Genomic DNA, 26,953 nt, shown 5'->3' with positions numbered 1-26,953 from the left:
CTGAGGTGCAAGGGGGTGCTTCAGCCTCACTCCTGTGTTTAGGATTCTCTCAGTGATGTCTTGTTCTTAAATAGTTGTTAGTTGTTCTTCTTGTGAGGGAGAGTGAAGTAAGGAATGATGTATGTTGCTGTCTTGGTCAAAAGCAATTTTCTTTTAAGCTTCAGACAGTTTGGCAGTCTATTGGTTTAAATTTTAATAGCTTATTCATTTTATATATTATATTTCCATTAGCTTCTCTATGTTTCAACTCCATAAAGCATTTGAAAGAGAATGTGGGTGAAACGTGGGACTGAACTTTGTCTCCAAACCTTCCTGTGTTGGGAATGGATAGTAGGGTGGTGGGGAATGTATGCAGGCCTGGTCTGTTAAGCCTTTGTGGAAAGTGAATAGAAAACATAACAAAATAAAACAAAAGCTAACAAGCAGATTTGTCTTGAAATATCTAAAGCAGTGGTTTATAATCTGTTTCCCTCAGACACCTAGAGGCCTTGGATATATTCAGGGACCTCTAATGCATTGGTCCTTAACCTTGACCAACAGCCAGAAGTCAGACCCCCTGCTCAGTCCCTGCTCCCACCAATTATGATTCAATTGGTCAGAGGGGAGCTAGGGCATCAGTGCTTACCTAAAGCTCCCAAGTGATTCCAGTGTTGGCAAGGTCTATTCCTGTGAATACCTAACAGTTTCTATAGATGGAAGAAATACCACATGTGCACACATATCTTCTATCACCTTTTTTCTATAATTTATGGACACAATAACTCAGATACAAATTCATTAAACATTTCAAGGAATTAATAGGGGCTTTTTGTATTTAAACGTTTCCTCATCTGTATGTTCTAAAAGCATAATTACCATCGTGTGTGTGTTCTCAGACTTGACGAGTTTGATCATCTCAGCTCTGAAGAACCCAAGGTGGAGTTGAGATTGTGGTTAAAAAATCACCCTTATAGGTTAAATGGTGGTTAAGACTAGTTCTTGGCTTAATCATGAACAGTGGAAAATTTTACTGTAAAGTGTTGGAGAGAGAAGCCTTGTATACAGAAGGGATAAAAGAGATCTAATATGACCCTTCCTTGCCATGAGTCTGAGACCTGGATAAGATTCTTAACTCTGGCTCCTGCCTTGGGAAGCTTTGAGTGATTTCTCTGAGAAAGTGAAAAGAAGAGGGGATGGATTGTCTTTTGCTTTGAGGCTTCTTATGTGCCTCCAAAATATGTCTCTTTGGAGCTGGCTGGGATTCTCAAGGGCAGTGAACATAGCTCTTTTATCAAAGACCTGAAAGCTCAGACTGCAGAAGCTTGTTCTTCTGCAGCCTTAGTGGACCTTGCAAGTGGGACCCATTTTCTGTGACATCACATGCTACTCAGGAACTTGCAGATGAGGCTGCAAGTGCAAGATCCTGAGTCAAAAAGGTATCCAATTACTGATCTCCATGTAGCAGGTATAGGTCAGTTCCATTGCTAAAAAGTAAAAATTGCTTTTGGCCTTATCACTTTGACTTTTTAAATATTAAAAATTATAGCTGAGTGTCACGTGCAAAAAATAGGTCTGCACAAAAGGCGCTGAGAAGATCCCTGCACTTCTCAAAAGCACTTATACTTAAAATATCTGAGATAGGAAAAATATTATGACATAAAAATACTTCAAGCAAGAAGAGTCTACCACAATCATAAGAAACTCATTCCAGATTTTAACAACCTTATTAAAGAAGCCTTTACTTTATTAGAAATCTTTCCTGTTGTAGATCATTTCTTGTTCTTTTGTCCTAAGGGAGATGAATAAAAATTGGATACTATTCTCCATGTGATATTTCATTATAGACCTAGAGGCATTTGTTAGTTTCCTATTCAAGTTTCCATTTTCAGCAATAAATAGACCCAATGTTTCTACCTTCTTTTTTTTTTTTTTTTTTTTTGAGGAAGATCAGCCCTGAGCTAACTACTGCCAATCTTCCTCTTTTTGCTGAGGAAGACTGGCCCTGAGCTAACATCCATGCCCATCTTCCTCTATTTTATATGTGGGATGCCTACCACAGCATGGCTTTTTGACAAGCGGTGCCACGTCCGCACCTGGGATCTGAACTAGCGAATGCCAGGCCTCCGAGAAGCAAAACATGTGAACTTAACCGCTGCACCACCGGGCCGGCCCCTCTACCTTCTTATTGGTACTATTTGCTCTTTACCTGGCCTTCTGTGAAGCTTTGCTGATGAGTGTGGTGAACTCCTGAAGGAAGACCTCAGGTTAAAAGTTACTGAGCAGAGTCCCTCATCTTTACCTAAACAGTCTCTATTTACCAGTCCAAGTCTTTTTCCTGAAATTTAAAAAATATATAAATGGAGGCCGACCCCATGGCCTACAGGTTAAGTTCAGTGCACCTTACTTTGGCGGCCTGGGTTCAGTTCCTGGGCACAGACCTACACTAATCATTAGCGGCCACACTGTGGCAGCAACCCACATACACAAAATAGAGGAAGATTGGCACGTATATTAGCTCAGGGAAAATCTTCCTCAAGCAATAAGAGGAAGATTGACAACAGGTGTTAGCTCAGGGAGAGTCTTCCTTGGCAAAAAAAAAAAATATATATATATATATATATTATGATATATAAGAGAGAGATATATATATATCAAACTACTTGTGGGGCAGCACCACCATGTGAATGGCCTGTAGTCAATTAAAGCTAAAAATGTGCACAAGGCAACCCCTATTCCCTGTCACAGGATCTGTCCCTCCCTGTGTTCCTCACTCAGCGAATCACCCTACCACTCACCCAGGTACCTGCACCAGATACATGGGCTCATTTTTGATTTTTCTAACTTTCACAGCCTTTCATCAAATTAATCAACAAGTCTGATTGACTCTAGTTCCTAAATATCTTTCAACTCAGTCCATTTCTCATCACCCCTACCACCACTAACCACCATGTCAGTCCAGAGATGGTTTGTCTCTCATCTGGATCTCTTGCTTCCAATCCATTCTTTACACGTAACCCAGAGTGCTCTTTCTAAAATGGAGAATCAGTCATATTAAACTCCCACCCCCTTCTTAAAGCCCTCTAGTGACCTCCCTTCCTCTGTGATAAATTTCCAGTTCTAAACCTGGTCACTAGGCACCCCTTCATCAGCCTCCAGCTGGTCTTTCCTGTCCCATCTCTGACTCTTCCCTTGAAAGCCATCTTCAGCTTCTTTCATTTCCTCAAATTCACAAGCTTTCTATTGCCTCTGGGTTTTAGATACTATTCCTTCTTCCTGGGACACTGATCTTTTGAATATCAGCTTAAACATTTCACTTTCTTTGGGAGACTTTTTCTGACCTTTGACTAAATGTGGCCCCGGCTTTATGCCCTATGTTTCTCCTACTATTATGCTCATTTGTGGTCATTACTTGACTAGCAAAATATATTGTTTGCTATCTTCTGTTTTTAAACTTTTCTTCCCTCTGTAACATTAGAGTAATATATCCTTTTATCTCGTTATTTTCTTAGCTTTCTTCATCTCCTACAATTAATTTATACCTCAATTTTGGGCTCAGCTTTCTTCACTTTTTAAATTGGAAAATTAATCTAAAGATTAGGAAATGTGCAATTGTATCAGCTCTTCTGATCTCCCATTAGATTATATTAAGTTTTGGATTATATGAAGTTTTGAGTTAATTTTTGAGAATTATCCCATAAGTAGTATAATAAAGACTTGGACAAAGCATGTTTTAAGATGTGTTGTTTTTAAAAAACTACTAAGACTTAATGAAATAAATCTTCCCAGCTTTTAAATTGGAAGATTAACATTTACACATGTATCAGCATAATTATTTTTTCTCCTCAAGTTATAAGTTTATCAGGTGGTGTAGAGAGCTGGAGAGATGGTGGGGAGGGTTTATAACATTTTTGTGCACCTTGGTCATGCTGAAGCATCTCTGCGTCTAGTTTTCATGTGGCTTTGGATATTTTGGCAATGAATACCCCGCAGTCTTGGAGTTCGTCTACTCAGAGTTGGTCTGTGGTGGATGAGGCCCTTCTCCAGAGATGCAGACCCTCACAAGGTAAGAACAGACAGGCTGTGCTTAACATGGTCCACACCACTGATAGGCAATCACCAGAATACGTGCTGACCTCCTTATTTTTTCCCATTCTAAGGCTTTCCCTATCAGAAAAATGTTATTGATCTCACTAGTGGCCTAAGTCTTTATCATTTAGGACAATTTAAGTCTTTATCATAAGGACATTTAAATCTTTATCATTTAGGACAATTGTTCTATGTTTGAAGCACCTGTGAACATTTAAAGAATACTAATGCCTAATATTGATTGATTCAATTTGAGATGGGGAGGAGGCCGGGTGCTGATATTTTGAAAACCTTCTCAGGTAGTTCTCACATGCAGCCAGAGTGGAGAACCACTGATTTAGGCCACAGGATGTGCCTCACCTTGCTTAATAAACTGATTTATCAACTTTTTGACTTTCTTTATATGTCGACTTTTGCTTCATTTCCATCTCCCTCATTCCAGTAAATGGCTCTTCCATCCATACAGTTTCTCAAACTGAAACCTGAGATTCTTTCTTAAGTCCTCCATCCCCAACCAATCCTTCAGAAAGTACTGTAGACATAACTTCCAACATATCTGTCTGCTTCTCCTCACCTCCGCTGCCTTTCTCTTAACCCAGACTATCCTCTCACCTTACCTGGACCACTGAAATTTCCTAACTGGTTTCTCCTGTTCCAATCCTGCATCATCTTCTGCAAAGTTCTTATTTTTTAAAAAGTGATCTTAAACTTTTCATTATAAAATATTTCAAACATTTAGACAAGAATAAGCCATTAAAGTTTATAAAATCTTAACATTGTAGTATATTTAATTCACAGTTGTTTTTTTTAAAGAAGGAAAACTTTGTTGTTAGAGTTGATGGCATCTCAGTATACCTCTCCTTAATGCCATTTTCTCCTATCCTTCCCACAGGTAGCTATAAATTTAGAGTTTATTATTCCCATGCATGCTCTATACTTTTTGCTACATATTTGAATCCATACATAATATTTAGTATTGTTTTTAAATATTGGTAGTATTATATAGATGGTATCAGATTGCAGCTTGTTTGTTTCACTTAACGTGTTTTTTATATTTGTTCATGTTAATACAAGTAGCTTTAGTTTATTCATTTTAATTATTGTACAGTATGCTATCAAAATAGGTCATAATTTATTTTTCTGTTGATCAACATTCAAATGATTTTCAGTTTTTTCTTTTCATAATTGATGTTGCAGTAAACATTTGTATATCTGTCTTCTGTACATGTGCAAAGTGTCTCTAAATATATGCCAAGGAGTGAAATGTGAGGCCTTAGGACCTTTTCAACTTTTCTACATTTTGCGTGATTGCAGCACAATTTCTAAAAAAAAAATCCTATTACTCAAAAACATATTATGGAACACCTACAATATGCCAGTATGAAGCAGTAAACAAGAGAGACAAAATCTCTGCTCTCTCAGATCCTATATATTAGTAGGAAGAGAACAAGTAAACAAATAAGATGGTTTCAGAGAATGCTAAGTGCTGAGTAATGAATCATATCATCCTTCTGCTTCAGGATCTTCAGTGATTTTCCATTGCGTTTAGGATTAATATAACTCCTGTCCAGGCCTATAAGACTTGGCACCATCTGCTCCCTGCCTCCTTCTTGCATTCTACCTTTGGCTTCCTATGCTCTCACCACATTGACCTTTGAGTTTTTGGAACTTACTAAGCTTTTTCCTGCTTCAGGACCTTCACATGTATTGTTCCAGCTTCCTGGAAAGTTTTTCCCACCATTCTTTGACTGGCCAATTCTTACTCATGATTCAAGTCACAGCTTACGTGTCCTGTTTTCAGAGAGACTTTTCTTGATCACCATAAAAATAGATCCCTACTTTTAAGTTTCTCTCATGAAACCTTGTTATTTTCCTCAATGTCACTTAGCACAAGACATGGTTATACATTTATATGTCATCTGCCTCACCTATCAGATGGCAGGTTCCGTGAAGCTTCCTGTTATATCTCCCAGCCCACAACCTGACACATAATGGTTCCTCAGTGAATTTAAAAAAAAAATCAATACAAATTCATGTTATTCTGAAAGTTTGGCTATGGGCTCATTTTGAGCAGGAGATCTGGTTTTGTTTGGGTTTGATTTCCCTTTCTCCTGTGGGGCTCTCCCCTCCCTAACTATGGATTTCAGGGCCTCCAAAGCTCTAGATCAAGGTAGACGGCAGTGCTTTGGTCTTGTTTTGTAAGCTTCTTTAACAAGGGATCTGGGGGCATTTGACGAAGCCTCATTTCAGGCCCTGGCTTGAAGCAGCGAGCCTGGATCCAGTTTATCATCTTCCCTGGGACATATTTAGTCACTGTTACCCTTTCAGGAGCCAGTCTTTCCTCTCTCTCTCTCTCTCTCTCCCTCTCCCCTTCCTCCCTTCCTTCCTTCTTTCTCTTTCTTTTTTCTTTCTTACCACTTGAAAGTAAGTTGAAGGTGTTATGAAATTTCACCCCAAAATACTCTAGCATGTATATCCTAAAAATAAGAACGTTCTCCAACATAGTTGCAGTACAGTCACGCGCCACATAATGACATTTTGGTCAATGACAGAACGCATATACGACAGTGGTCGCTTAAGATTATAATGGAGCTGAAGAATTCCTATTACCTAGTGATGTCATAGCCACCATAACATCCTAGTGCAACATATTACTCATGTGTTTCAGGTGATACTGGTATAAACAAACCTACCGCCTGTCAGTCATATAGAATAAGGATATAAAGAAAGAAAACATTTCTGTACAGCTGTACAATGTGTCTGTGTTTTAAGCAAAGTGTTATTACAACAGAGTCAAAAAGTTTAAAAAAATTTAAAAGTTTGTAAAGTAAAAATATCACAATAAGCTACGATTATTGTTGAAAAAGAAGTTTTTTAAGAATAAGTTTAGTGTAGCCTAAGTGTACAGCATTTATAAAGTCGACAGTAGTGTCCAGTAATGTCCTAGGCCTTCACATTCACTCAGCACTCACTCACTGACTCCCCCACAGCCACTTCCAGTCCTGCCAGCTCCATTCATGGTAAGTGCCCTGTACAGGTATACAATTTTTTATCTTTTATATCATATTTTTACTGTGTCTTTTCTATGTTTCGATACTCAAATATTTACCATTGTGTTACAATTTCCTACAGTATTCAGTACACATCATGCTGTATAGGTTTGTAGTCCAGGAGCAATAGGTTATACCATCTAGCTAGGTGTGTAGTAGGCTACACCGTCTAGGTTTGTCTAAGTACACTCTATGATGTTTGCACAACAACGAAATTGCCTAACGATGCACTTCTCAGAACATATCCCTGTTGTTAAGCAACACACAACCGTGCCACTATTGTACCCAAGGAAATTTATATTGATACAATGATATTACCTAGCATAAAGTCCACGTTCAACTTTCTCTTAACTGTCTGCCCCAAAATTGCGTAAGAATTCCCAGTGAAGGATCATACATTTTATTTAGATTTCCAGTCTCTTCAGTCTTCTTTAAACCAACACAGCTCCCATGACTTTATTTTATTTTTATTTTTGTTTTTTTGTCTCTCATGATATTGAATCCTTGAAAAGTTCAGATCAGGCTTCTGATAGAATGACCAATAATCTAAATTTTTCTTACTTTTCTTTTCCTGAATGATCAGATTCATGCTGTACATTTGACAAGAACGCTCCCTGTTCTTGGTGATGCTGTATGATTCTCATTGCATCACATCAGGAGGCACACAATTAATGGTGATGCTAAGTTTGATTACTTGCTTAAATGGTGTCTATCAGATCTCTTCATTTGAAGACATCACTTTCTCTTTGAATTTAATAAGGCATCTTTGGGGTGGCACTTTGAGATGATGTGAGTATCCTATTTAGCAACAACACTTCACCCAGTGATATTAGTATTTACTGATGATCCTTGCTTGAATCCATTTATTGGTAGTTGCAAAAAATAGATATTCTGTAATTTAATCATTCTTTCTACATTTTTTTAGCTAAATTCTATAAAGAAGCCTTTTATCTCTTCCCTCCCCACCACACTTTTTTTTAGAGTATTTTTAAGGTACCACTGTGGGCTCATAGGTTCTTTTTTCACAGGATCATTTTGACCAGAAGTAAAGTATTGCTTTTCTGCATATTTTTTATACTGCTTAATGTGTATTTATTATGTATTTTTCTTATATGATATGTCATAGCCAGTTGTCTATGTGAAATAACATATTCCAATAAATAGCATAATGTGGAGTTCCGCTAAAAACACTTGCCCCTTCCCCAATTTTGTTATGCTATTATAGACAGGTTTAAACTTTCTCTCTCCATTTACCATGGTTAACAACTATGGTGGTGATTTATTATCGTTTATGTTCCTTTGGTTAATTCAACATGAAATCAAATCTGTTATTGTTGTTTAAAAATCCGTGGGGTAAAGTTCCCAGTGATAAGTTATCATATGCAGAAATACGCTTCTGTCTCCTTCTCCCTGACGACAGTGTACTTGAGTTAATGCCCTCTCTGTCTTATTTTTAGGATAGAAGATTCAATGATGAAATTGACAAGCTAACTGGATACAAGACAAAATCACTATTGTGTATGCCTATCCGAAGCAGTGATGGTGAGATTATCGGTGTGGCTCAAGCGATAAATAAGATTCCTGAAGGTGCTCCATTTACTGAAGATGATGAAAAAGTAAGATTTCATGCCTTTCGTGACTTGTACGTTCCTTCTTGATTGATTGCTATTCTCCCTGAAAAGGAAAAGGAATTACGCGAACAACTGTTGGATTAGCCTATTCATGAATCACAGAGCTTTTTCTCATGTAATGCAAAATATAATGGGAGTTTTCTGATATTTCATAGAATGTTATATAATTGACAATAATTACTTTAAATTTTTTTTAGCTTACTTTTTATTGAAATCCTCAGTAGTATTCTTATTATTCTCTGGTCTTTATCTTCCTTATAAGTAAGCTTTTTAATTGAGGATCGCACCACCACCACGCATAGCCCAAGGGGAGATAGGAAAGTTACTGTTTCAGAAACTCAGCACTACTATGAAGAATTGTTTTCTCAGTTATTATATAAAAATCTCAATAAAATGAATGTTATTTAATTGTTATTCCAAATTGCTAATAAAAAGAACAGTATTTTTGTCCCTGAAGAGCAGTTGACCTTGGTAGAGGTGATGTACTTTTTGCTTTGAAATTTTCAGTTCTTTCACCAGTAGTTTATTCACCAGCTGTGTTAAAAGAAAGACTCATCAGAGACCTAAAGTTCTTGCTTCATGTTGAATAGGATCTGGTGGAATATTTATAAGATTTGTGGTAAAAGCAAATTTCAAGTTAGTTTGTTTAAGTTTGATGACTGCCTTACTCCTATTTGATTAAAAAAAGCACTTTATAATTTAACCTTCTGGATGTGGGGTTGCTATTTGCCAGTGCTAATTACTAATGCATGAAATTAATGCAAATTTTCTGGTACAAAAGGTCAATATAAAATATGATTATAAGGAAACAAGACTTTTAAGTGAAGAGAGTCCTTTATTGAGGTGATTTCTATAGTGGCATTTGAACAGCCTAAATCCCAAAACAGTTTTATAAACTCTTAGAGCATGATAGGACCTCAGATGATTTCTTACTAATTCTGTAACCAACCTCAAGGGATAAGGAACCACCACCTCATTTGAGTATTTCCTTGCTCCAAATGTTATATTTTTCTCCTCTGCAATTATCCCATGTGCCCACAGTAGCATTTTGTCTTCTAGCCTCTACAATTACCTCACCTAATTAAAAAAACCCAGTCTAGTCTCACTTCTTGGAAGAAGCCTTACCAGTTAGGGCAGGTAGATTGTGTTCACGCAGGTGACGCTTCATGGAGAGTATTTTATCTCAACTTCTGTATCTGGTTATTGTTCTTTCCTGCAAGGATTCTATATATATTGTAAACTAACAGGAGTGAAGAAAAAGTAAAGCAGAAAACAAAATCTGGAAATGGTTAATGGGAAAGAACAAGGTCTAGATACTTCCAAACAAGACACTGTGGCATAATGGCTGCATACAGGCCATATGATGAGTCTAACTGGGTTGAAATTCCATGTCTGCCATGGCCTTTGTAACCTAGGGCAAGTTTCTTAGCTTCTCTGTGCTCCAATTACCTCCCCTTAGAAGACAGATGATAATAATAATACTTATCTCATAGGGCCATAGGGGGATTAAATGAGAGAATACAAGGAAAGAACCTGGAAGAGTACCCAGCACACACTAAGTCCTCGTAAAAGATTAGCTTTTACTGACAGCATACTATGTGTGAGATACAGCAGGGTCTCAGTTGAAAAATTACCTCTGTATAATTTAAGTCCATAAGTTTTTACTAACCACTATCTATATCCCTGGTAACCTTCCACTGTTGGAGTTTCAACAATGAAATGGGGGATGTACTTCTTTCTAAATTCACAGTTCTCTTGTGTGATTGTTAATGCACGTATTGTTTTACTTGGCTGTACAAGGTTAGGCTTATACTAATTTGTATTCTACTTTTTAGTGTAAAGTTATTTTTACACATATGTCCACATGTGAATGTAGTCTACCTTTGCCATTTTTAGGGATTATAAAGTTTTCTTCTTTTTCTTTTTTTACAGAACCTAGTTTGCTTAGTCATTGTCCTATTATATTACTGAACATTTGAGTTGTTTCCAGTTTTTCAGTAATACAAATAGCCCCTGTATGAGCATCTTGAACAAATTACCTTTTTCTTTTGTGTTATTTCCTTGGGGCATATTCCAAAGACTGAAATTACTGAGTCAAAGGGCAAGAAAAGTTTTATAGCTCTCATTCCAGGTTATCAGAGAGCTTTTGGGAATATTGAACCCATTGACAATGGTAGCAGCAGGCATAGACCTCTTTTCTCAGAGCCCTGCCAACTTTGTTCAGTTCACATTTTAAAACTCAAATTAGTTTTCCTTTGTCTGCCAGGCAGGCTTCAGACAATCTCCTCCCACATTCACCAGAATAAATTCTAGCAACAGAAGTTTCAGTGTTACCTATAAGTAAGGAAAGAAGGAAGGGAAATGGAAGCCCAGCGGTTAGTGTTGAGTATGGGTCTCCAGATCAGACAGCCTCCAAGGCAGGTTCAAGTCTTTGCCCTGCTGCTGACTAGCTGAGTGGCCTTGAGCAGGTGGCTCAATCCCTCTTAGCCCCAGAACCTCCATGACAGGGTTGTTGTGAGGAGTAAAATGGATAATAGATGTAAAGGGCTTCGGGTAGCACTTATCAGTAAATGAGCTTCATGACATCTCACCGTCTATTTAACAGCCAAACTAAAATAATTTGAACTCTATTTGTTATTTTACTTTATATACATAACTGCTATGTCATCGTTCATATGGGTAGTGGTAAATTTATTGCACATTTTGCATTAATCGTATGTCCTGATATCCTAAAATGTCAACTTCTGGAGACTATTAGCTGTGTTATGTTTGGTATAATTCCAAAACATTTTGCAATATGAAAGTCAGTAAATTATTTGCCTGAGGTAAATTAAAAATTAAATGTGGCATATTCATTTCCGGGCTATTTCTTTATCTAATATAACTGTGTATAGGATCATATTGTGTTTCTTGAAAATTCTATACCTATGTCTCGGTGGCTATGGTGTACTATGTAATAGTTGAATAGTTGAGCCTGGAAAGGTCATCAAGTCCATTTCCTACCAACTCTGCCCTCATCCAATGCAGGAATCTTTACCTGACAGATGGTCAACCAGCCTCTGCCTGAAAACTTCCATTTTAATGACTTTAAAATCATCATGCTCTTTAAAGTTCTTGCATAATTAGCAATAATTTTATCAGCAGTAGTTAGAGCTTTGTGTGAAATATAGTCTGCCATATGCACATATTAATAATTTAAGTTACATACTGACAAATTCCTAGTTTGGTAATTCACATTGCAAGTGCACACAAAAGCAGACCATACCAAACTGAGGATTAGAATTTCCTGGTTCTCTTCATGTGTTTGTAGCAAATGTTCTCATTTTCAGTGATAGGTATAAGCTAACTGATTTAGGCTGTATGATTAGACTCCTTGCAACCAATTAATTTGTAAAGGGAGGTATTATTTTGTAAATAAAATAATGAGACCTGGATGGGAACAAACATTTATGATCTATTAAGATGTATGGGCACGCCAGAATGAAACCTGGGATACGGAAATGAGCGCAGACTCTTACATACCCTTCCCAGGTTGCATGTACCTCAGCCCCAAAGGAGCCATTTCTTATTGCAATGTTGCATAAAGAATAATATGTCTATTGCAGTTACTTTCCAACAGCCAACATATAAACCGTTGTGGCTTGAAGTTCTTTAGCTAATCTCTATAGGGTTTCTTTAGCCTGTGGTCACCTGTCTTCAGCTAATAATTCAGAGTTTCAGCTACTCTGCTGAATATTCTTCATGTGGACATGTTCAGACTCCCTGCAAAGCTGGAATGCAGCCAACTGAGCTTGGCTGCCATGAGACTGGCCATGTTCCAGGAGCTTGTTATGGGTGACGCTGCCCTGCCAATTGATGTTGAGGATGGTGCATGGATAATGCTAATAAGTCTCACAGAAGCTGGAGTTTTGTTATTTGCAACAGGTCTGAGACTCACAACCAGATAACGGGGGGATTTGATAAGCTCTTGGCCTTACATCTTTAAGCTGTTCCTGATTGTGTGAAGGCTAATGTTTAGGATCCTGGTGAGATGTCAAGGGCACAAAAGGTATTAAAGTTCCTTTTTGTGAGGAGGAGGGATGTTGAGTACCTCATGCTGATAGGGTTGACAAATTGGTGGTCCCAGAAGACTGAATGCAGCTCACAGATGTGTGACTTGCATAGGATTTGACTGACATAGGATTAATTTTTTTTTTTAATTTGAAAGCCCTCAGACAGCTGAAAACTCTAGTTCTACCATAATAACCAATCCCCAAACAACTAGTCTGTTTAATAAAATCAGCTTAATAGGAGCAAAGATGGACAGGCTTCTTCTGTCATCTTCTGAAGAGTTAGTTTCTACACAAAGGTACTTTTCAAAAAGTAATTTAAAAAAAAAAAAGCTTGTTATGTATAAGGCTAGTGGTATTACAACAGCTCTGCCAGGCAAGTTTGTTTTCTGTTAACACTCCATTGTCTTTTAGATACTCAAATGCTAAGCGAGCAGTGAATTAACTAATTGTAAGAAGTAGCCTTTGTGTTTACATCTCATTTTTTCCCCTTTTCTGGCTATATTGCAATTAAGTTAAATTTTCAAACCAGTTGCAATAAAATTATAATTAAAAATGAGTGTTTGGCAAAAAGATTTCAAAAGTCCTGGCAGATGGCTCATGATTTCAAATTACATTTGATCAATAAGATTTCAGTCCTGGAAAAATTTGGATTGAATCTTGTAACTCGTTCATTGTCATGCTTTATCTACATTTAAACTGTCTAGTCGCTGCACTATTTGCCTTTTAATGACTGTTACCCGGATCCCATTAATTGCTGTGAAACTACAAGAGCTTCAGAGACACATTTGTTCATGTTCTATGTGTTCCCTGGACTATAGCTGACTGAGAGGTTCAAAAACAAGTGAGATTTACAAGAAAACTATTACCAACACAGTCCTGTCAGAACTCAGGTTAAAGACTCTTGCTTAGGCAGAGTCTAACTTTGGAGTTGGAAGGCCAGGCTGCCCGCCAGGGCCCAGCTTAGGGGGTAAGACTCAACAGAAATGCATCACTCTGCCCCTGCTTTGGTCCTGTGCTTCCCCTCCCACACCTTTACTTATATTCTTATCTAACTGCGCGAAGTTCTCCTCTTCTTCACCCTCTCTCAAGGCTGAAGTAAAATCCTGTCATCTCAGACTTAAGTAGGCACTATTCCAAAAGTGATTATTGTTTGTCCTTAACAGTGGTTCCTAATTTTTTATAGTTCAACATTTTTTTTCAGATGTCCCCAGTGATTGCAGTTGGATTTTGACTAACCATTCACTGAGAAAATATATAATGACCAAATATTCAAGAATTAAAAAAAAAAATCAATAACAGCAATTGACAAAAATAAAGGGCAATACCTACATAGTGTGTTTTATGTTCCAGATGCAGATAATGCTTTGTATGCGTGCAGATTTTCAGGCCCCTGCCAAAAGTTCCAGTGTCCTCAGATGACTGATATGCTGGCATTTGTAATTTCCTGCTTCCTTAGCCTCTCTTTTTTTGTTTCTAAGAGTTACCAAGGAAATGATAAGTGTTTAGATGAAGGATCCTTCCATCTCTTCCCGTCTACTTTGCAGAACCTAGTAAGGTAGTTTGCATTTAGCAGAAACATGAAATAGCAGGAACACAAAATAAATGAACTAAATAAGTTACAGGGCTGTAACTGTTACAATGCAGAATGGGGAGGATTTTGAGTGATCATTGACCTGAGCATCATTCTTAATGGCTAAATAGTATTCCATTGTGTGGAAGAACCATTGGTTCATTCACTACTTACTGAGTTTCAACTTAGTAGACATTACTATGTTTGAGGCATTGTTCCAAGTGCTGGGGTTAAACCGCTGAATAAGACAGACAAAAGTTCCTGCCCTCTTAGAGTTTACATTCCTGTGGTAAAAACACACAATAAACAGAGCAAATATACAAGTAGAAAGCATAACCTCAAGTAGTGATTAGATATATAATTTTTATAATTTAGATAACTCAACAATTTTTTTTTCTGTAGCTTTTATTCATATGCTTAATTAGGTTGAGGCAATATCAAAAGCGCTCACATAAAATAGCGTCTTTCACTAGGGAACAAGATTTGATCCAAAGCTCTCTCAGATAACTATGATAAATTGTGGCAGACTCTGACTGAATGTCTTTCTCTTTTCCTCTAAACTCCAGGCATTCACGTGAGTCGTGGGTCCCTCTAGGCTGCCTCAAGCACCAAATGTGAAGTACAAGAAAGTGTTGTCTTTTTATTAGATTCACATCAAGCATCTTTGTGCTGCATCTTCTCACGAATATCAGGCTGTGATCACATTATCAATTTACCATCACCTGGACGGGGAAGTTAAGAGACTTGACCTTCTGAACCTGACACAGCTGGGCTGTAGATAGATAGTACTGGACAGACAGGACTCTGGGGCAGCGGGCAGGAAAAGGTCAGGGGCTGAGAGGAGTTTGGTGCATTCTCATTTTCAGGGACTAGTACATCCACAGCTTTGAATAGCTGGCAGGTCATGAAATAGTCTTTTAGTCGAGCCCCGTCTAAAGCGCGAGATGACAAAAAACTGTCTTATAAATTGTATCTCTGATTTATACAGGGCTTGGACGAGGGAGAATAATCTGCAATCACAGATTAGAAACAATAAGCATTTGTTGGCAGGAAAAATTATTATTAAAGAACTAGAACAGGGTGTTGTGGATTCTTGTTTACTGGAAATTTCAAATTGAGACAGATAAGTGTTTTCTTTGAATAACTAGCTTAGTGTTATCTGAATAAAACAGCAAGTTTGCTTCTTTTCACCTGAGAATACTGAAATAGTTGAATTGGAATTTTGAAAACTTAAGTCAAATTCTTTTTTTATTAAAAATGGATTTTAGTAGAATTACAAGTATATTTGGCTATCTTTCTGGGTTTATTTTCCCTTCCTTTTATGATAAGATTATTTCCTAATTGTAGAGGTAATATAAGCTTGTTATAGAAAATTTGCAAAGTACAAAAAAAAAGGGAAAACAAAAAATCACCCATAATCCCAATGTTCAGAGATAATACTGTTAATATTCTTGGTGTATTCTTTATATTTATTTATTTTTACCTATAAATAAAGATGTATTTCCAAATTTGCATCATAGAATATACATGGTATTTTATCATGCTTTAAACAGTTCTTCAAGGATGCAATTTATATGTTTGCATTATATGCTACCGTGTAGTTATACATAGTTTATTTATTTATTTTATTCTTCACCATTTAGGTTGTTTTCAAAATCATGTTATAATAAAATTACAATTAATGACCTTCTTTATAAATAAATCTTGGACCACATCTTAGGATAGCTATATTAAATTGCTGTTTTGTAGGTCAAAAATATTGGTAATTTCTTGTGGTCCAAACTGATGCTTAGGATTACTGGGTCAAGGAGTTTGAACATTAGTTTTTGTATAACAGGCTTAATGAAATATAATTCACATACCTTACAATTCATCTATTTAAAGTATAAATTCAATGGTTTTTAGTGTATTTGTGGAGATGTGTAATCATCGCCACACTCTATTTAAAACATTTTCACCACACACAATTTAAGACATTTTCATCACCCCAAAAGAAACCCCACACTCATTAGTGGTCACTCTCCATTTACCCTCAGCTCTCTCAGTCCAATTTACTTACCAATTTACTTCCTGTCTCTATGGATTTGCTTATTTTAGGCAGTTCAAATAAATGGAATCATACAATATGTGGTCCTTTATGACTGGCTTCTTTCACTTAGCAGAACATTTTCAAGGTTCATCCATGTTGTAGCATGTATCAGTACTACTTCATTTCTTTTTGTGGCTGAATATGATTTCATTATATGGATATACCATGTTTTATTTATCAGTTGATGATTATTTGGGTTGTTTACACTTCTTGACTACAACGAATAATGCTGCTATGAACATTTGCATACAAGTTTTTGTGTGAACATATGTTTTAATTTTTCTTGGCAATATACCTGGGAGTGGAATTACTGGGTCATATGGTAACTCTAATGTTTAACCTTTTGAGGAACTATCAGACTTTTCCAAAGTGGCTGCCCTATTTTACATTTCCACCAGCAATTTTTGAGTGTTCCAGTTTCTCCACTTCCTTGCCAATTAGTCATCCTGGTGGGTATGAAGTGGTATTTCATAGTGGTTTCATTTCATTGTGGTTTTGATTTGCCTTATCCTTATGGTTAATGATGTTGAGCATCTTTTCTTGTACTTATTGGTGGAACATTTATTTTTAAGACTCTTGATAAATTTCACCCATTTTCTCTCCAGAAAATTGTAATGCCAATAGTAGTATATTAACTCACTGAACCTTTACCAGCTTCGATATTATAATTTTTTAAAATTGCATTGCCTTGATTTCTAATTTCATTTTATTTCCACTCCTCTGATTTATTCTGGGTATGAATACATTGCACAAGGAATTAATTAACCATTGGTCTAAGTTAAAATGTATTTTTTTAACTAGAAAAAAAAGACTAGCATGATGCAACTGACCTAAGCCAATTTGATCACACATAACTACTAGGTTGTTCACAATAGCTCCTAGGTACATCATAATAGCTGCCAAAAAGTTTGAAGTAGACAAGAGTTGACTACTGACTATCCTATCAATTTGTTGCTTGCTTTTAATGAAAGCAAGTCTCAGACCAAATTCTACTGCATATAAAGACATTTATTTAAACAAAAATTCATTGGCAAATCAGGTCAAATAGTTCAGACGCTCTGGGCAGTAAGCTTCATGAAATCCAAGCTCTCTTTGTTTCAGGCAATCTAAATATGCCCTCAAAACATTTCAGAAGCAGAATCTGGCTGCTCTTGTGGTGGCCATCGGGCAACCAGAATCCTTTGACCCAAAGGCAGGCTTGGACAGCGTCATAGTCTATCCTAAGGATACAAGTTTGAACTTCCCAGATTTTTATACCTTATTAATACAAGGGTTAGGGGTGTCTCTAGAATATTATTACCGATATACATATCTTGAATACCACTAATCGCAGTAATTAAAGTCTATATCTATATTCCATTGTGCTGATTGACAAGCTACAAATTTCACCAGTGAAATTTCTAACATTGGCAAAGCCCCTCACTATTGCTGGCAGGTAGAGCTCTCTGGAGCACTTGTCATAGCCACATTTGGAATATGGCTTTCTGATTACTCCTGGAGGGTAAATTCTTGATAGGGCAGCTGTCTGCTCTTTGATGGCATAAGAGACCTACCCCCCTCCACATGCATACATAATTTCACATTATCTTTGCTAAAGAACTTAAAGCAAATTATAGACATCAAAAGAGTATGCAGTGTCTCTCAGTGTTTGTTTTTCTTCTCAAGTGAGAAAAATAGAAAATAATAGAAACCATTTATTAAGTGCCTGTTCTGTAATAGTTGCTTTGCATGGTTATCTCATTTAATTACCAAAAACTTTGTGGGTAATTATTATCACCCTCATCTTATGGATGGGAAAACTGAATGTGAGAGGTTTTAATAATGTGTCCCGGATCACTTGGCTTGTACGTGACAAAGCTGGGTATTGTCTCCGCCTGTCCGTCTCCTCATGGCACATGGGGATGCTTGATGGGTGTCCAGGATTTTTCTGTTGTGTTATCCTCACTTCAGGGACTCGTGACCACATACATAGATCATGTTGTACCTGATGCACATGTATAGGTGGTTAAATACAATTTGAGATTCTACATATTTAATAAATTTGGGGAGAGTGTGTGACTGAATAAAACATTATTTTTAAATTACATTGCCTGATGGCATTTCAGCCTTTCATAAATATCTGTAACCAAGTTTGAGCTTTATGTCTGTAAGAAAAATAGCAAGACTAACAGGGTAAAGAGTTAGGAATTATTAAAAAAATAATTGATGGCTTTGAACATATACAACTATGAAGCAGATGATTTAATATTTTCCTTGTATTTCATCTTTGTGTTTTCACTGACAATTAACAAGACATTTTAAATTTGTGGTTTTTAATGTATTTTTTTCCTCCTGAGGATGAAAAGGAGGTGACAATCAGTCTAACTGTAGCTTTCTTTTGCTTTAAGAAGTTGTGCTTCAAGTCAGAATTTGCAAATCGGTGTTCAATTTCACTGGGCAGAGAAGTAAGGTGTTCTAGTGTAAATTACCCTGCAACCTACTTAGAGGGTTTTTTTCTATGTTTAGCAAAATTATGGAGTATGCTGCTTAAATGAAGCTACATTATAGTCCTTGTTGGAGAATTTCAAATAGAATATAAGATGATTTTGTAGCATGCTTTGTAGTTTTTATTTTAACAATATATTGATTTTTAAAATTTACTTAGATATTTCTTTTTTCTTTTTCTTCTTTCCTGTATTGGAGGTAGAAATGAAACCATTTCTTTTTGTCATTTTCCATTATTTCATTTCATTTCTCCCACATGTGCCCTGGATAATATCCTGGCTAGATATGATTGTAGACTATTTTCACTGGCAGATTCTGATTCCATTGCCAATCAACAACATTAAGGAGCATTGCCCCCACCCCTTTCACATTCTGCACACTCCATTTAGAAATGAGAAAAAGTCTCAAAGGTAGGCTCTACTATATTACCAAAGCAGGCAGCAAAGTCCCCGCAGGGAGGCCCTGAGCTGGAGTGAGAGCATGTTAAGAGGGGGAGAAAGTAATGAACAGTTTTGAAAAATGAGGTTATGTAAGTTAGAGCTGCCCAGAGATGCTCTGAAAGTCTATTAGACACAGTTCTTGAAAAGGGTTTAAATGAAACTAAAATGTAATAATGAAACTCTCTCACTAGAGAGAATTTAGAATGATTCTCACTAGAATTAATTGACACCATCAGAAGACCAAAACATGCTTTGTTCATCTGAAAAGTATGTTTGGTGTTTTAGAAGAATTGCTGTCTATAGCATATAATAAGTGACTGGGAAGTCAATGCCTTTTCTTTAAAGGTGCCGCCAGTGTTTAATAGCACTAATTGTGTCCACCATAGCATCTGGGAAGTCTTAACTCTGTCTTCAGTGCCTTGTTTTTTGGTATACTTCATTTCCAAAAACCTATCCGTATCTGTTTTCTTTCTGTCTCTTAAAAAAAACGTGTTTCTGATTAATTTTGTGAACCATTTAATACTGACATCAATTTTGTTTGTCATTATTTCTCAATGGTACTTGTAGTTTAATATAATTGAAATTTCTTCTAGGTATTTTGTCCAACTTTCTATTTCCAAACCTAGGATGAGGCTTCAAAATAATCCTTGAATTATTCTCCCCTGTCATGAAGACAGAGAATCACAATCTTGATGGACCTTGAAGTGACCATTGCTCCTTTTCAATGTTTGACTCTAAATTTATTTTAAAATCTCAACTCAGTAGTTTGACATGATATCTTCATGATTAGGATAATCATGAGACAAGATGAAGGTTTTACTGTTCTTATTCTTTTAGCCTGTGAGACAGGGTGACAGGAATAATTATGTCTTTGAGACTGAAAGCAAATTCATTTTGCTGTAGATCCAGATGTCTGTTGTTTTAAGATTTGATCTTGATGCTTGTGGCTTGTTGCCATAGATCTTTCCATTGCTTTATGCTTTAAAGACCCATCCGGTTAAAAACAACAAAACTGTACAAATTATGGCAAACCTCTGATCTGCAGCTTGGATTTCTTAAGTAAAAGAAAACTTGAAACCAAACTGCTTCTTCTTTTCTTGTCTTCAAATTGTTGCCAGGGGGAAGATTATGCACAGATCATTGGGTTAAGCAAGGGTTATTGTTCCTCCTGCCATGCACAGAATAATAAGTCATCCTCCTTCTTGAAATTACATCTTCACTAGGACCAGTATATAAAACACTGTTCTATTTGTGCTGGAAGTACAAGGTCACAGCCATTCACCTGGAAGATGATCCTTCATAATTATTCCCAGAAAAATACTTTGGAAAAATACTCTCTGCTCTTCATGGTTCAATGATGTAAAATGTTCGCACTGCACTTGTTATGGGCTCTGAAGGCCAGGAGCTCATCCAACAGATAGACCTGTGGGTCTGGTGCTATATTTAGAAAGACAGTCAACTGGAAGATGGTAGAATACATACCATGTATACAGCTCATTACATTTACTATAGTAGAAGCTATTGGAAGCATCAATCATAATGATATCACAATTTACATGTGCACATTCACACATACGTTAACTCATATGATTCTGTAAATATGCTTATGAGATAGGTAAGACAATCGTTAAATTTTTTATGATAGGTGAGGTAACTGCAGTCTGTCTTGTCCAGTAAGAAGTTAAAGGTGGAATTGGGAGGTCAGTGTTCTTCCCTCTCCTTCTGCCTGGCCTGTCGTTTTTGTGAACAGTGCATTGACTATTCCCATTACTTAAAAAGAAGAGAGCTCAAAGCAAAGAGTATCCATGGGTTAAGTGTAGAAATGATGCCATTGACTATGCCAGAATATACAGCTAACCAATCAGAAGGGAAAGGAAGATCATAACAATGAAATCACAGTTCTTCATGTGTGATGCACAATGAGCTTGTTAAAGAGATAAAGGTGACAAAAAATCTTATCTGATCAGTCCTCCTGGAAAATTGTTAAGAACCATCTGCTCTGAATGTATGAAAATCATAGAAAGCAAAGATACTTCAGAAATTGTTTTGTTCAAACTCTCATTTTACAGCAAAAAAAAAAAAAAAAAAAAAGAGGTTCAGAGATTTTAAAAGATTTACTCCAGGTTACACAATTAGAAAAAGACAAAGCTGAGAGTTGAATCTGTGTCTTTAAACTCTGGTGTCCCTGGGCCTTACTCTATACCTTGCAGATGTTTGACTGCCTATTGGCAGAGGGCCAGATAACAGTGGTGGTCCCATTCAACTCTGTGGTTTGGTGGACAGCACCACAGAGCCCCATTTTATGGGTAGAAAATCCTGCTTGAGGAGTATGAGAAGCAGTTCGTGTGTCAGTGGTGGAATGTGTCTCCCAAGTTCTTCCATGCCTGTCTTCTCACAGATGCTGGAGTCTACAATGTTTCTGTTTCCACAATAAAAAGGATTTGTGGAGAATCACCTATACACTTCAGCCACAAGATTTGAGAATGAAAAGATAAAAAAAAGACTCTCTGTTCTCCAGCCAATATTGAAATAAAGTAAATATTGTCATGTTCTGTGACAGTCTCAATCATGCTGGAATCACGTCAAAATGCCAAGGTGAGATTCTAGGCTGGCATAGTTCTGATTCTCTTAAGCTGATATTTGGATAGATCAAGGTTATATTATGTCAAACTGAGGAATCGTCAAAATTTGTTATGTAAGTCAGTAGCCTGCTTGGTTCAAGAACCTTAGAAGAGAGCTACAGTTAAATATTTAACTATCTGCTGGTGATCATTGATCTTTGGTAGTTAACACAATGTATTTAAAATGAACCACTGGAATAAAGTGCTATCTGGAATGTACTCTTAAGAACTATACGAAATAGCAATGTTGGTGGAGATGGGTTAAGAGTAAGTAGGCGGCAGATGTTTATTGGAGAGGAACCTGGTGTGAATGGTAGGCATGTTTTAGTAACTTGTCTTTACCATCTATCTGCATAGAACATTTTGACTCAAGTGTTTTTGATGCAGGCATTTTCATGGAATTAAAGCCAGCAGACACCTTAGAATCTTGTTCCAACCTTAATCCCCATACTAGTTCTGGGCAATTTTTACTTTCCAATTTGTTAATTTACATACTGGTTGGAAACTTGTTAACTTTGGGTTTGTATGGCTTTTATTTCTGGGATGAATCCTGTTTGGTTATTGTTTTGATATATTGTTGGGTGCAGTTATCACTTAGTAAATGAGTTTGATCTATAACTTTGTTCATACTATTTTTAACAAGATTATGTTAGGCATATTAGTTTAGAGTTAGAAAAACAGTAAAATATTGTTTAGTCTATTATAATTGGGAAGTCTCCAAGGGGTTATCAGATACACCCCCAAAAGCATTATTATACATGAGTTTTACTATAAGTGTGTTATTTAGAGAAGAGTTAGAAACTTAATTAGGGTCCCTTGTGCCGTCTGAAGCTGAGAACTAGAGATTTTATTATGGCCCAAATGTCCTTCCCACCCTCTCTAATACATACCAAATTAAAAGGGAAATTCAGGAAATGTACAGGAAGAAGATAATGTTCTTCCTTTAGATAGGTGTTTTGCAACATTTAAAAACTCATGCAGGGGTCTGCCCCAGTGGCATAGTGGTTAAGTTCGTGTGCTCTGCTTCAGTGGCCCAGGGTTCACAGGTTTGGATCCTGGGTGCGGACCTACACACTGCTCATCAAGCCATGCTGTGGCAGCATCCCATATACAAAATAGAGGAAGATTGGCACAGATGTTAGCTCAGGGTCAATCTTCCTCACCAAAAAGCAAAAAAACCCCCCAAAACTCATGCCTTCCTAAGAATCTACAAGAGCCCTACCGTGACCAGCCACGAAGATGCTGCCCAATGAGACTTTCTGCAGTTTGTTTTATGGAAACAGTATATATATTTCCATTTCCAAATATAAAACTATATTATATTTTAAATATTTTTTCAAACTGTCCCATTAGGAATTTGTAGCTCTGAAAATTACTGCTATAAATTTTTTAAGTAAAAATTGTAAGTTCTGTTATTGATCAACTACATTATATAAAAGGCAAAAGTAAGTGAGTGTCACTATTGTGACAATAGAGGTGGAATTGCAACATCTGAGATGCAGAAAATTCAAGGTGCAAGTGAGTTCTCATTGACTAAGCAGCTATTTGATTGGGATAATTCATGTTTCCTTTTGAGATGAGTGCATGACTACTAACCATATATAGTTTGTACTACGTTAACTTCACCCCAACGCCACCTATCTTCATTGGTGCCAGGGTGAGATTGACCAGAGAAAGAATGTAGTTTTGCTTATTTTTTATTTGCTATACACATATATATAAAATATGTATGCTGATACTGTAGTAGCGTATGTTTTAGGTTGGATCAAAATGTCACACAGTCAATTCTCTCTCTCTCTCCCCTCCTTCCCTCCCTCCTTCTCCCTCTCATTCCTTAAAGGATTTGAGACAACTGATGGGATATACTGGGACATGAATAAAAGTCTCATGGCCAGATGAGGTGATGAACTGGGAATTCTCAAAGGTTTTTTGTTTGTTTGTTTTGCAATGCAGATTTTGGGAAATATAAGGACTTCAAGCTGCAAGGATATGATGGTAATCTCTGACTGCCTTCAGTCTTGACTATAATGTGTCATTGATCCACCCTATCTTTCTGGCATGGGGTGGGGTTGGAGAATTCCAGTGCCCTCCTGGTATTTGGACTGATGCTCCTAAGCAAAGGAATTTCAGACCAGAAGCAGTGACCCACTGAGAATGAACAGAATGAGTAACACTACTCAGGAAATAAAACAGTTTGTGACCTGCCAACCAGGAAAGCTGCTGTCTCTCAACATGGAGAAATTTATCAACTATAATAAGAAACTTTACAATGCTTAAGTATAATTATTAGGATTTTGACCCTAGCAGATCAGTTAGTGGATCCATTTCCCCACTGTGTAAATGGCATAAATCCCTACTTGTGCATAAAGGAATTCACAGGAAAAATGTCCTTTGCTTACAGAGGAAATGAGCCTTCCTTTCCTTTCTTATTTGTAGCTTGCCTCAGGGTGCGACAGGAGGATTTAGCCCTGGGCAGATTCCTCTGAAGTTCATTCATTCTGTGCTATGACAAATAACTTCCTCATAACCACGTCAAGAATTGATACTGCTTTAGGAAACAGCATTCCACATCTCTATTGAATTGCTTATCTTTCTTGAAGCAGAGTGAATTGCTCATCTTGTCATTCTTATGTATATTCTGACGTAATAGAGGCACTAAGGCTATTGATTGCTTTAGCCTGTACAATGGGTATTGAGGACCGCTTAACAGAATGCTGTGCCCAACGACTGAATCAGACTGAGCTCACCAGAGTTCAGCAGCAAGCTTACTTTGCTGTCCTCTCTGAGATGTCATACTGAAGTTTTGCAAGCAGAAGGGACATATTTTTATGTACAGGTAACACACTAACCTTGGTGCATCTAGAATTCTCTGGTTAATTTGGAGCAAGGAAAAAATAATGGGGCTACAGAAGACCTTAAGAAGGTTTCAGAGGCTCTAATTTCAGTGTCCATCTCTTGCTGCCCATACACTTGTCATAGGAACAGGCTTTCCACAGCTGCTCTCTGTGAACCCCAGCTCAGCTCTAGCATTCATTCTTCCAGCATTAATTCTTGCCTGAATCCCAGAGTCACAGACAGTGAAGAGAAAAATGGGCTACCACGTGAGAATGGACCTAGACAATTCAGCCTCTGTAGCAGGGCAGGCTACATAATTTGTAGGACCCCAGGGCAAAATGAAAATGTCAGGCCCCTTGTTCAGTAGAGCATGAAACTGAGCTCGGGACTCTTCTAAGCACAGGATGCTGTGTGATCACCCAGGTTGCATGCCCGAGAAGCCAGCCAGCTCTTTGGTCTGGAAATATAAAGGTAGAGAGGGCTTTGTTTTAACTCTACGGAGTTTAGAAAGGAATAATAGAATGGATGCATTTTGTTTATGGCATCTCAGAATATTAAATTTAAGGAAGCCATTGAAGTTCCAGGGTGGAGGATGGTAGCATGTGCTCCTTTATGTAGTAGAAGCAAACTTCTTTGAGAAGTTTCACAGGGTGGATCCAGCCACAAGGTCAGGTGGAGCCATGGGGGCATTGAGAAGTGACTCCCGAAGGCTCAGTTTGGGTGGCATTCCTGAACTTCTGAAATAATCTTAGAAGAAGACTAAAGGTGAAAGTTTTGTTTATGGCTCCAGACGTGGTTTGCTTTCATTAGTTAGAGTTTTAGAGTGAAGATTCTCACAAAACTTCCAAGAGATGAAAAAATATTGCCTCTCAAGATTTGGTGTGTGGCAGTGTTGGCACCTGGTGACTTCTCATGCATAACTCACTAGAAATTATGTTTGTAGTCATTCTCCTCACTGACTTTATTTTACACAGCTGGTCAACTTTTAACGAACGGACTGTGACAGTGGAGGAGAAAGCATTAACTTAAGAAAGCCTTCTCTGAGGGAATGTTCTAGAGTCAGTGAAAAGCTAGTAAAAGAATATTGCCTGGTTCTATCTGTCATAACACAAAGTATCAAGCAAAAAATAAAAACAAATAATAAATGATAAAAATTAAAACACAACAGAGAAATTTCTTCTCAAGTTCCATAGGAATGTCGTAGACTCCATCTTTTTAAGGTAATAGTCACATATAGAATATTTGTTTCCAAATAAAACAATGCCAGAGACAACAGTCTATTCTCTATTCATCTAACAGTTTAATAAAACATCTGTTTATTTATGATGAGAAAAAATAACTCATGCAGGGACGTGAAACCAGCATTTATGAAGTGGCTCACTATATTAGACACCTTCGTATGCAGTATCTTTATCTTATGTGACTACCCCGTTTGGAATGTACCATTATCCCCACTTAGAGATAAGGAAAATGTGGTTCAAACAAGTAAACATTTCACTAATCATCTTCCTCAGAATAGTGATTCCATAAATCATTCCATGGTAGTTGGATGCTTGGGAAAATACTTGACTTTATCAAGCATTAGGACACTGGGAGTATATAATAGACATTCCGAGGCCCTTTGCTCTTTGCCCTTTTCCCTCTTACATACTGGGAGTATGAAATGGATTTGCTGAGGCCCTTTTCCCCATGGAAGGTTAGAGGGTTCTCTGGTCTTCAATTCTGATTGTAGGAAAAACTGCTCTCAGACAGCAATAAAAAAAATGGGATCAACTATAGTGTTGTAGACACCTGCAAGCTGGTGGGGAGTATACTTAGGGGACAGAGGGTCTTCAAGGAATCTTTGAAATTTTACTATGTGAGCAGACATCCATTGGTGAATCTGCCTCTGTTTGCAAAAATACAGAAAGATGTAATTTCAGGAATGTTTGTTGGAAAAAACTGGACACTAAATATTATATCCAATTTTCAAAGTTAACATCTTAATTTCCAAGAGTTGAAGCAGTTATCCAACTACAGTTCTTTGAGTAAAATAAGTGTTATTTTCAAGTTACTGTGTACTCTGTAAAACCTGGAAGATGTGACTGTGCTAGATTAGGTCAAAAATAGGGTCCCG

The 26,953-nt window shown here is 37.2% G+C and overlaps 1 protein-coding gene across 1 annotated transcript in view; it reads left to right on the top strand.

Moving 5' to 3' along the window:
- The window catches only part of PDE11A (phosphodiesterase 11A), a 383,893-nt gene that overhangs the window by 55,610 nt on the left and 301,330 nt on the right, over positions 1-26,953 (top strand). The window contains exon 2 of the mRNA XM_014834082.3: positions 8,573-8,731. Within this exon, the coding sequence (XP_014689568.3) occupies positions 8,573-8,731 (159 nt within the window). The remainder of the gene's footprint in view (positions 1-8,572; positions 8,732-26,953) is intronic.

This window comes from Equus asinus, chromosome 4 (assembly GCF_041296235.1).
Source record: "Equus asinus isolate D_3611 breed Donkey chromosome 4, EquAss-T2T_v2, whole genome shotgun sequence".
Lineage (NCBI taxonomy): Eukaryota > Metazoa > Chordata > Mammalia > Perissodactyla > Equidae > Equus > Equus asinus.
The sequence above is the reverse complement of the archived record's forward strand: the minus strand, read 5'-3'. Positions and strand labels throughout refer to the sequence as shown.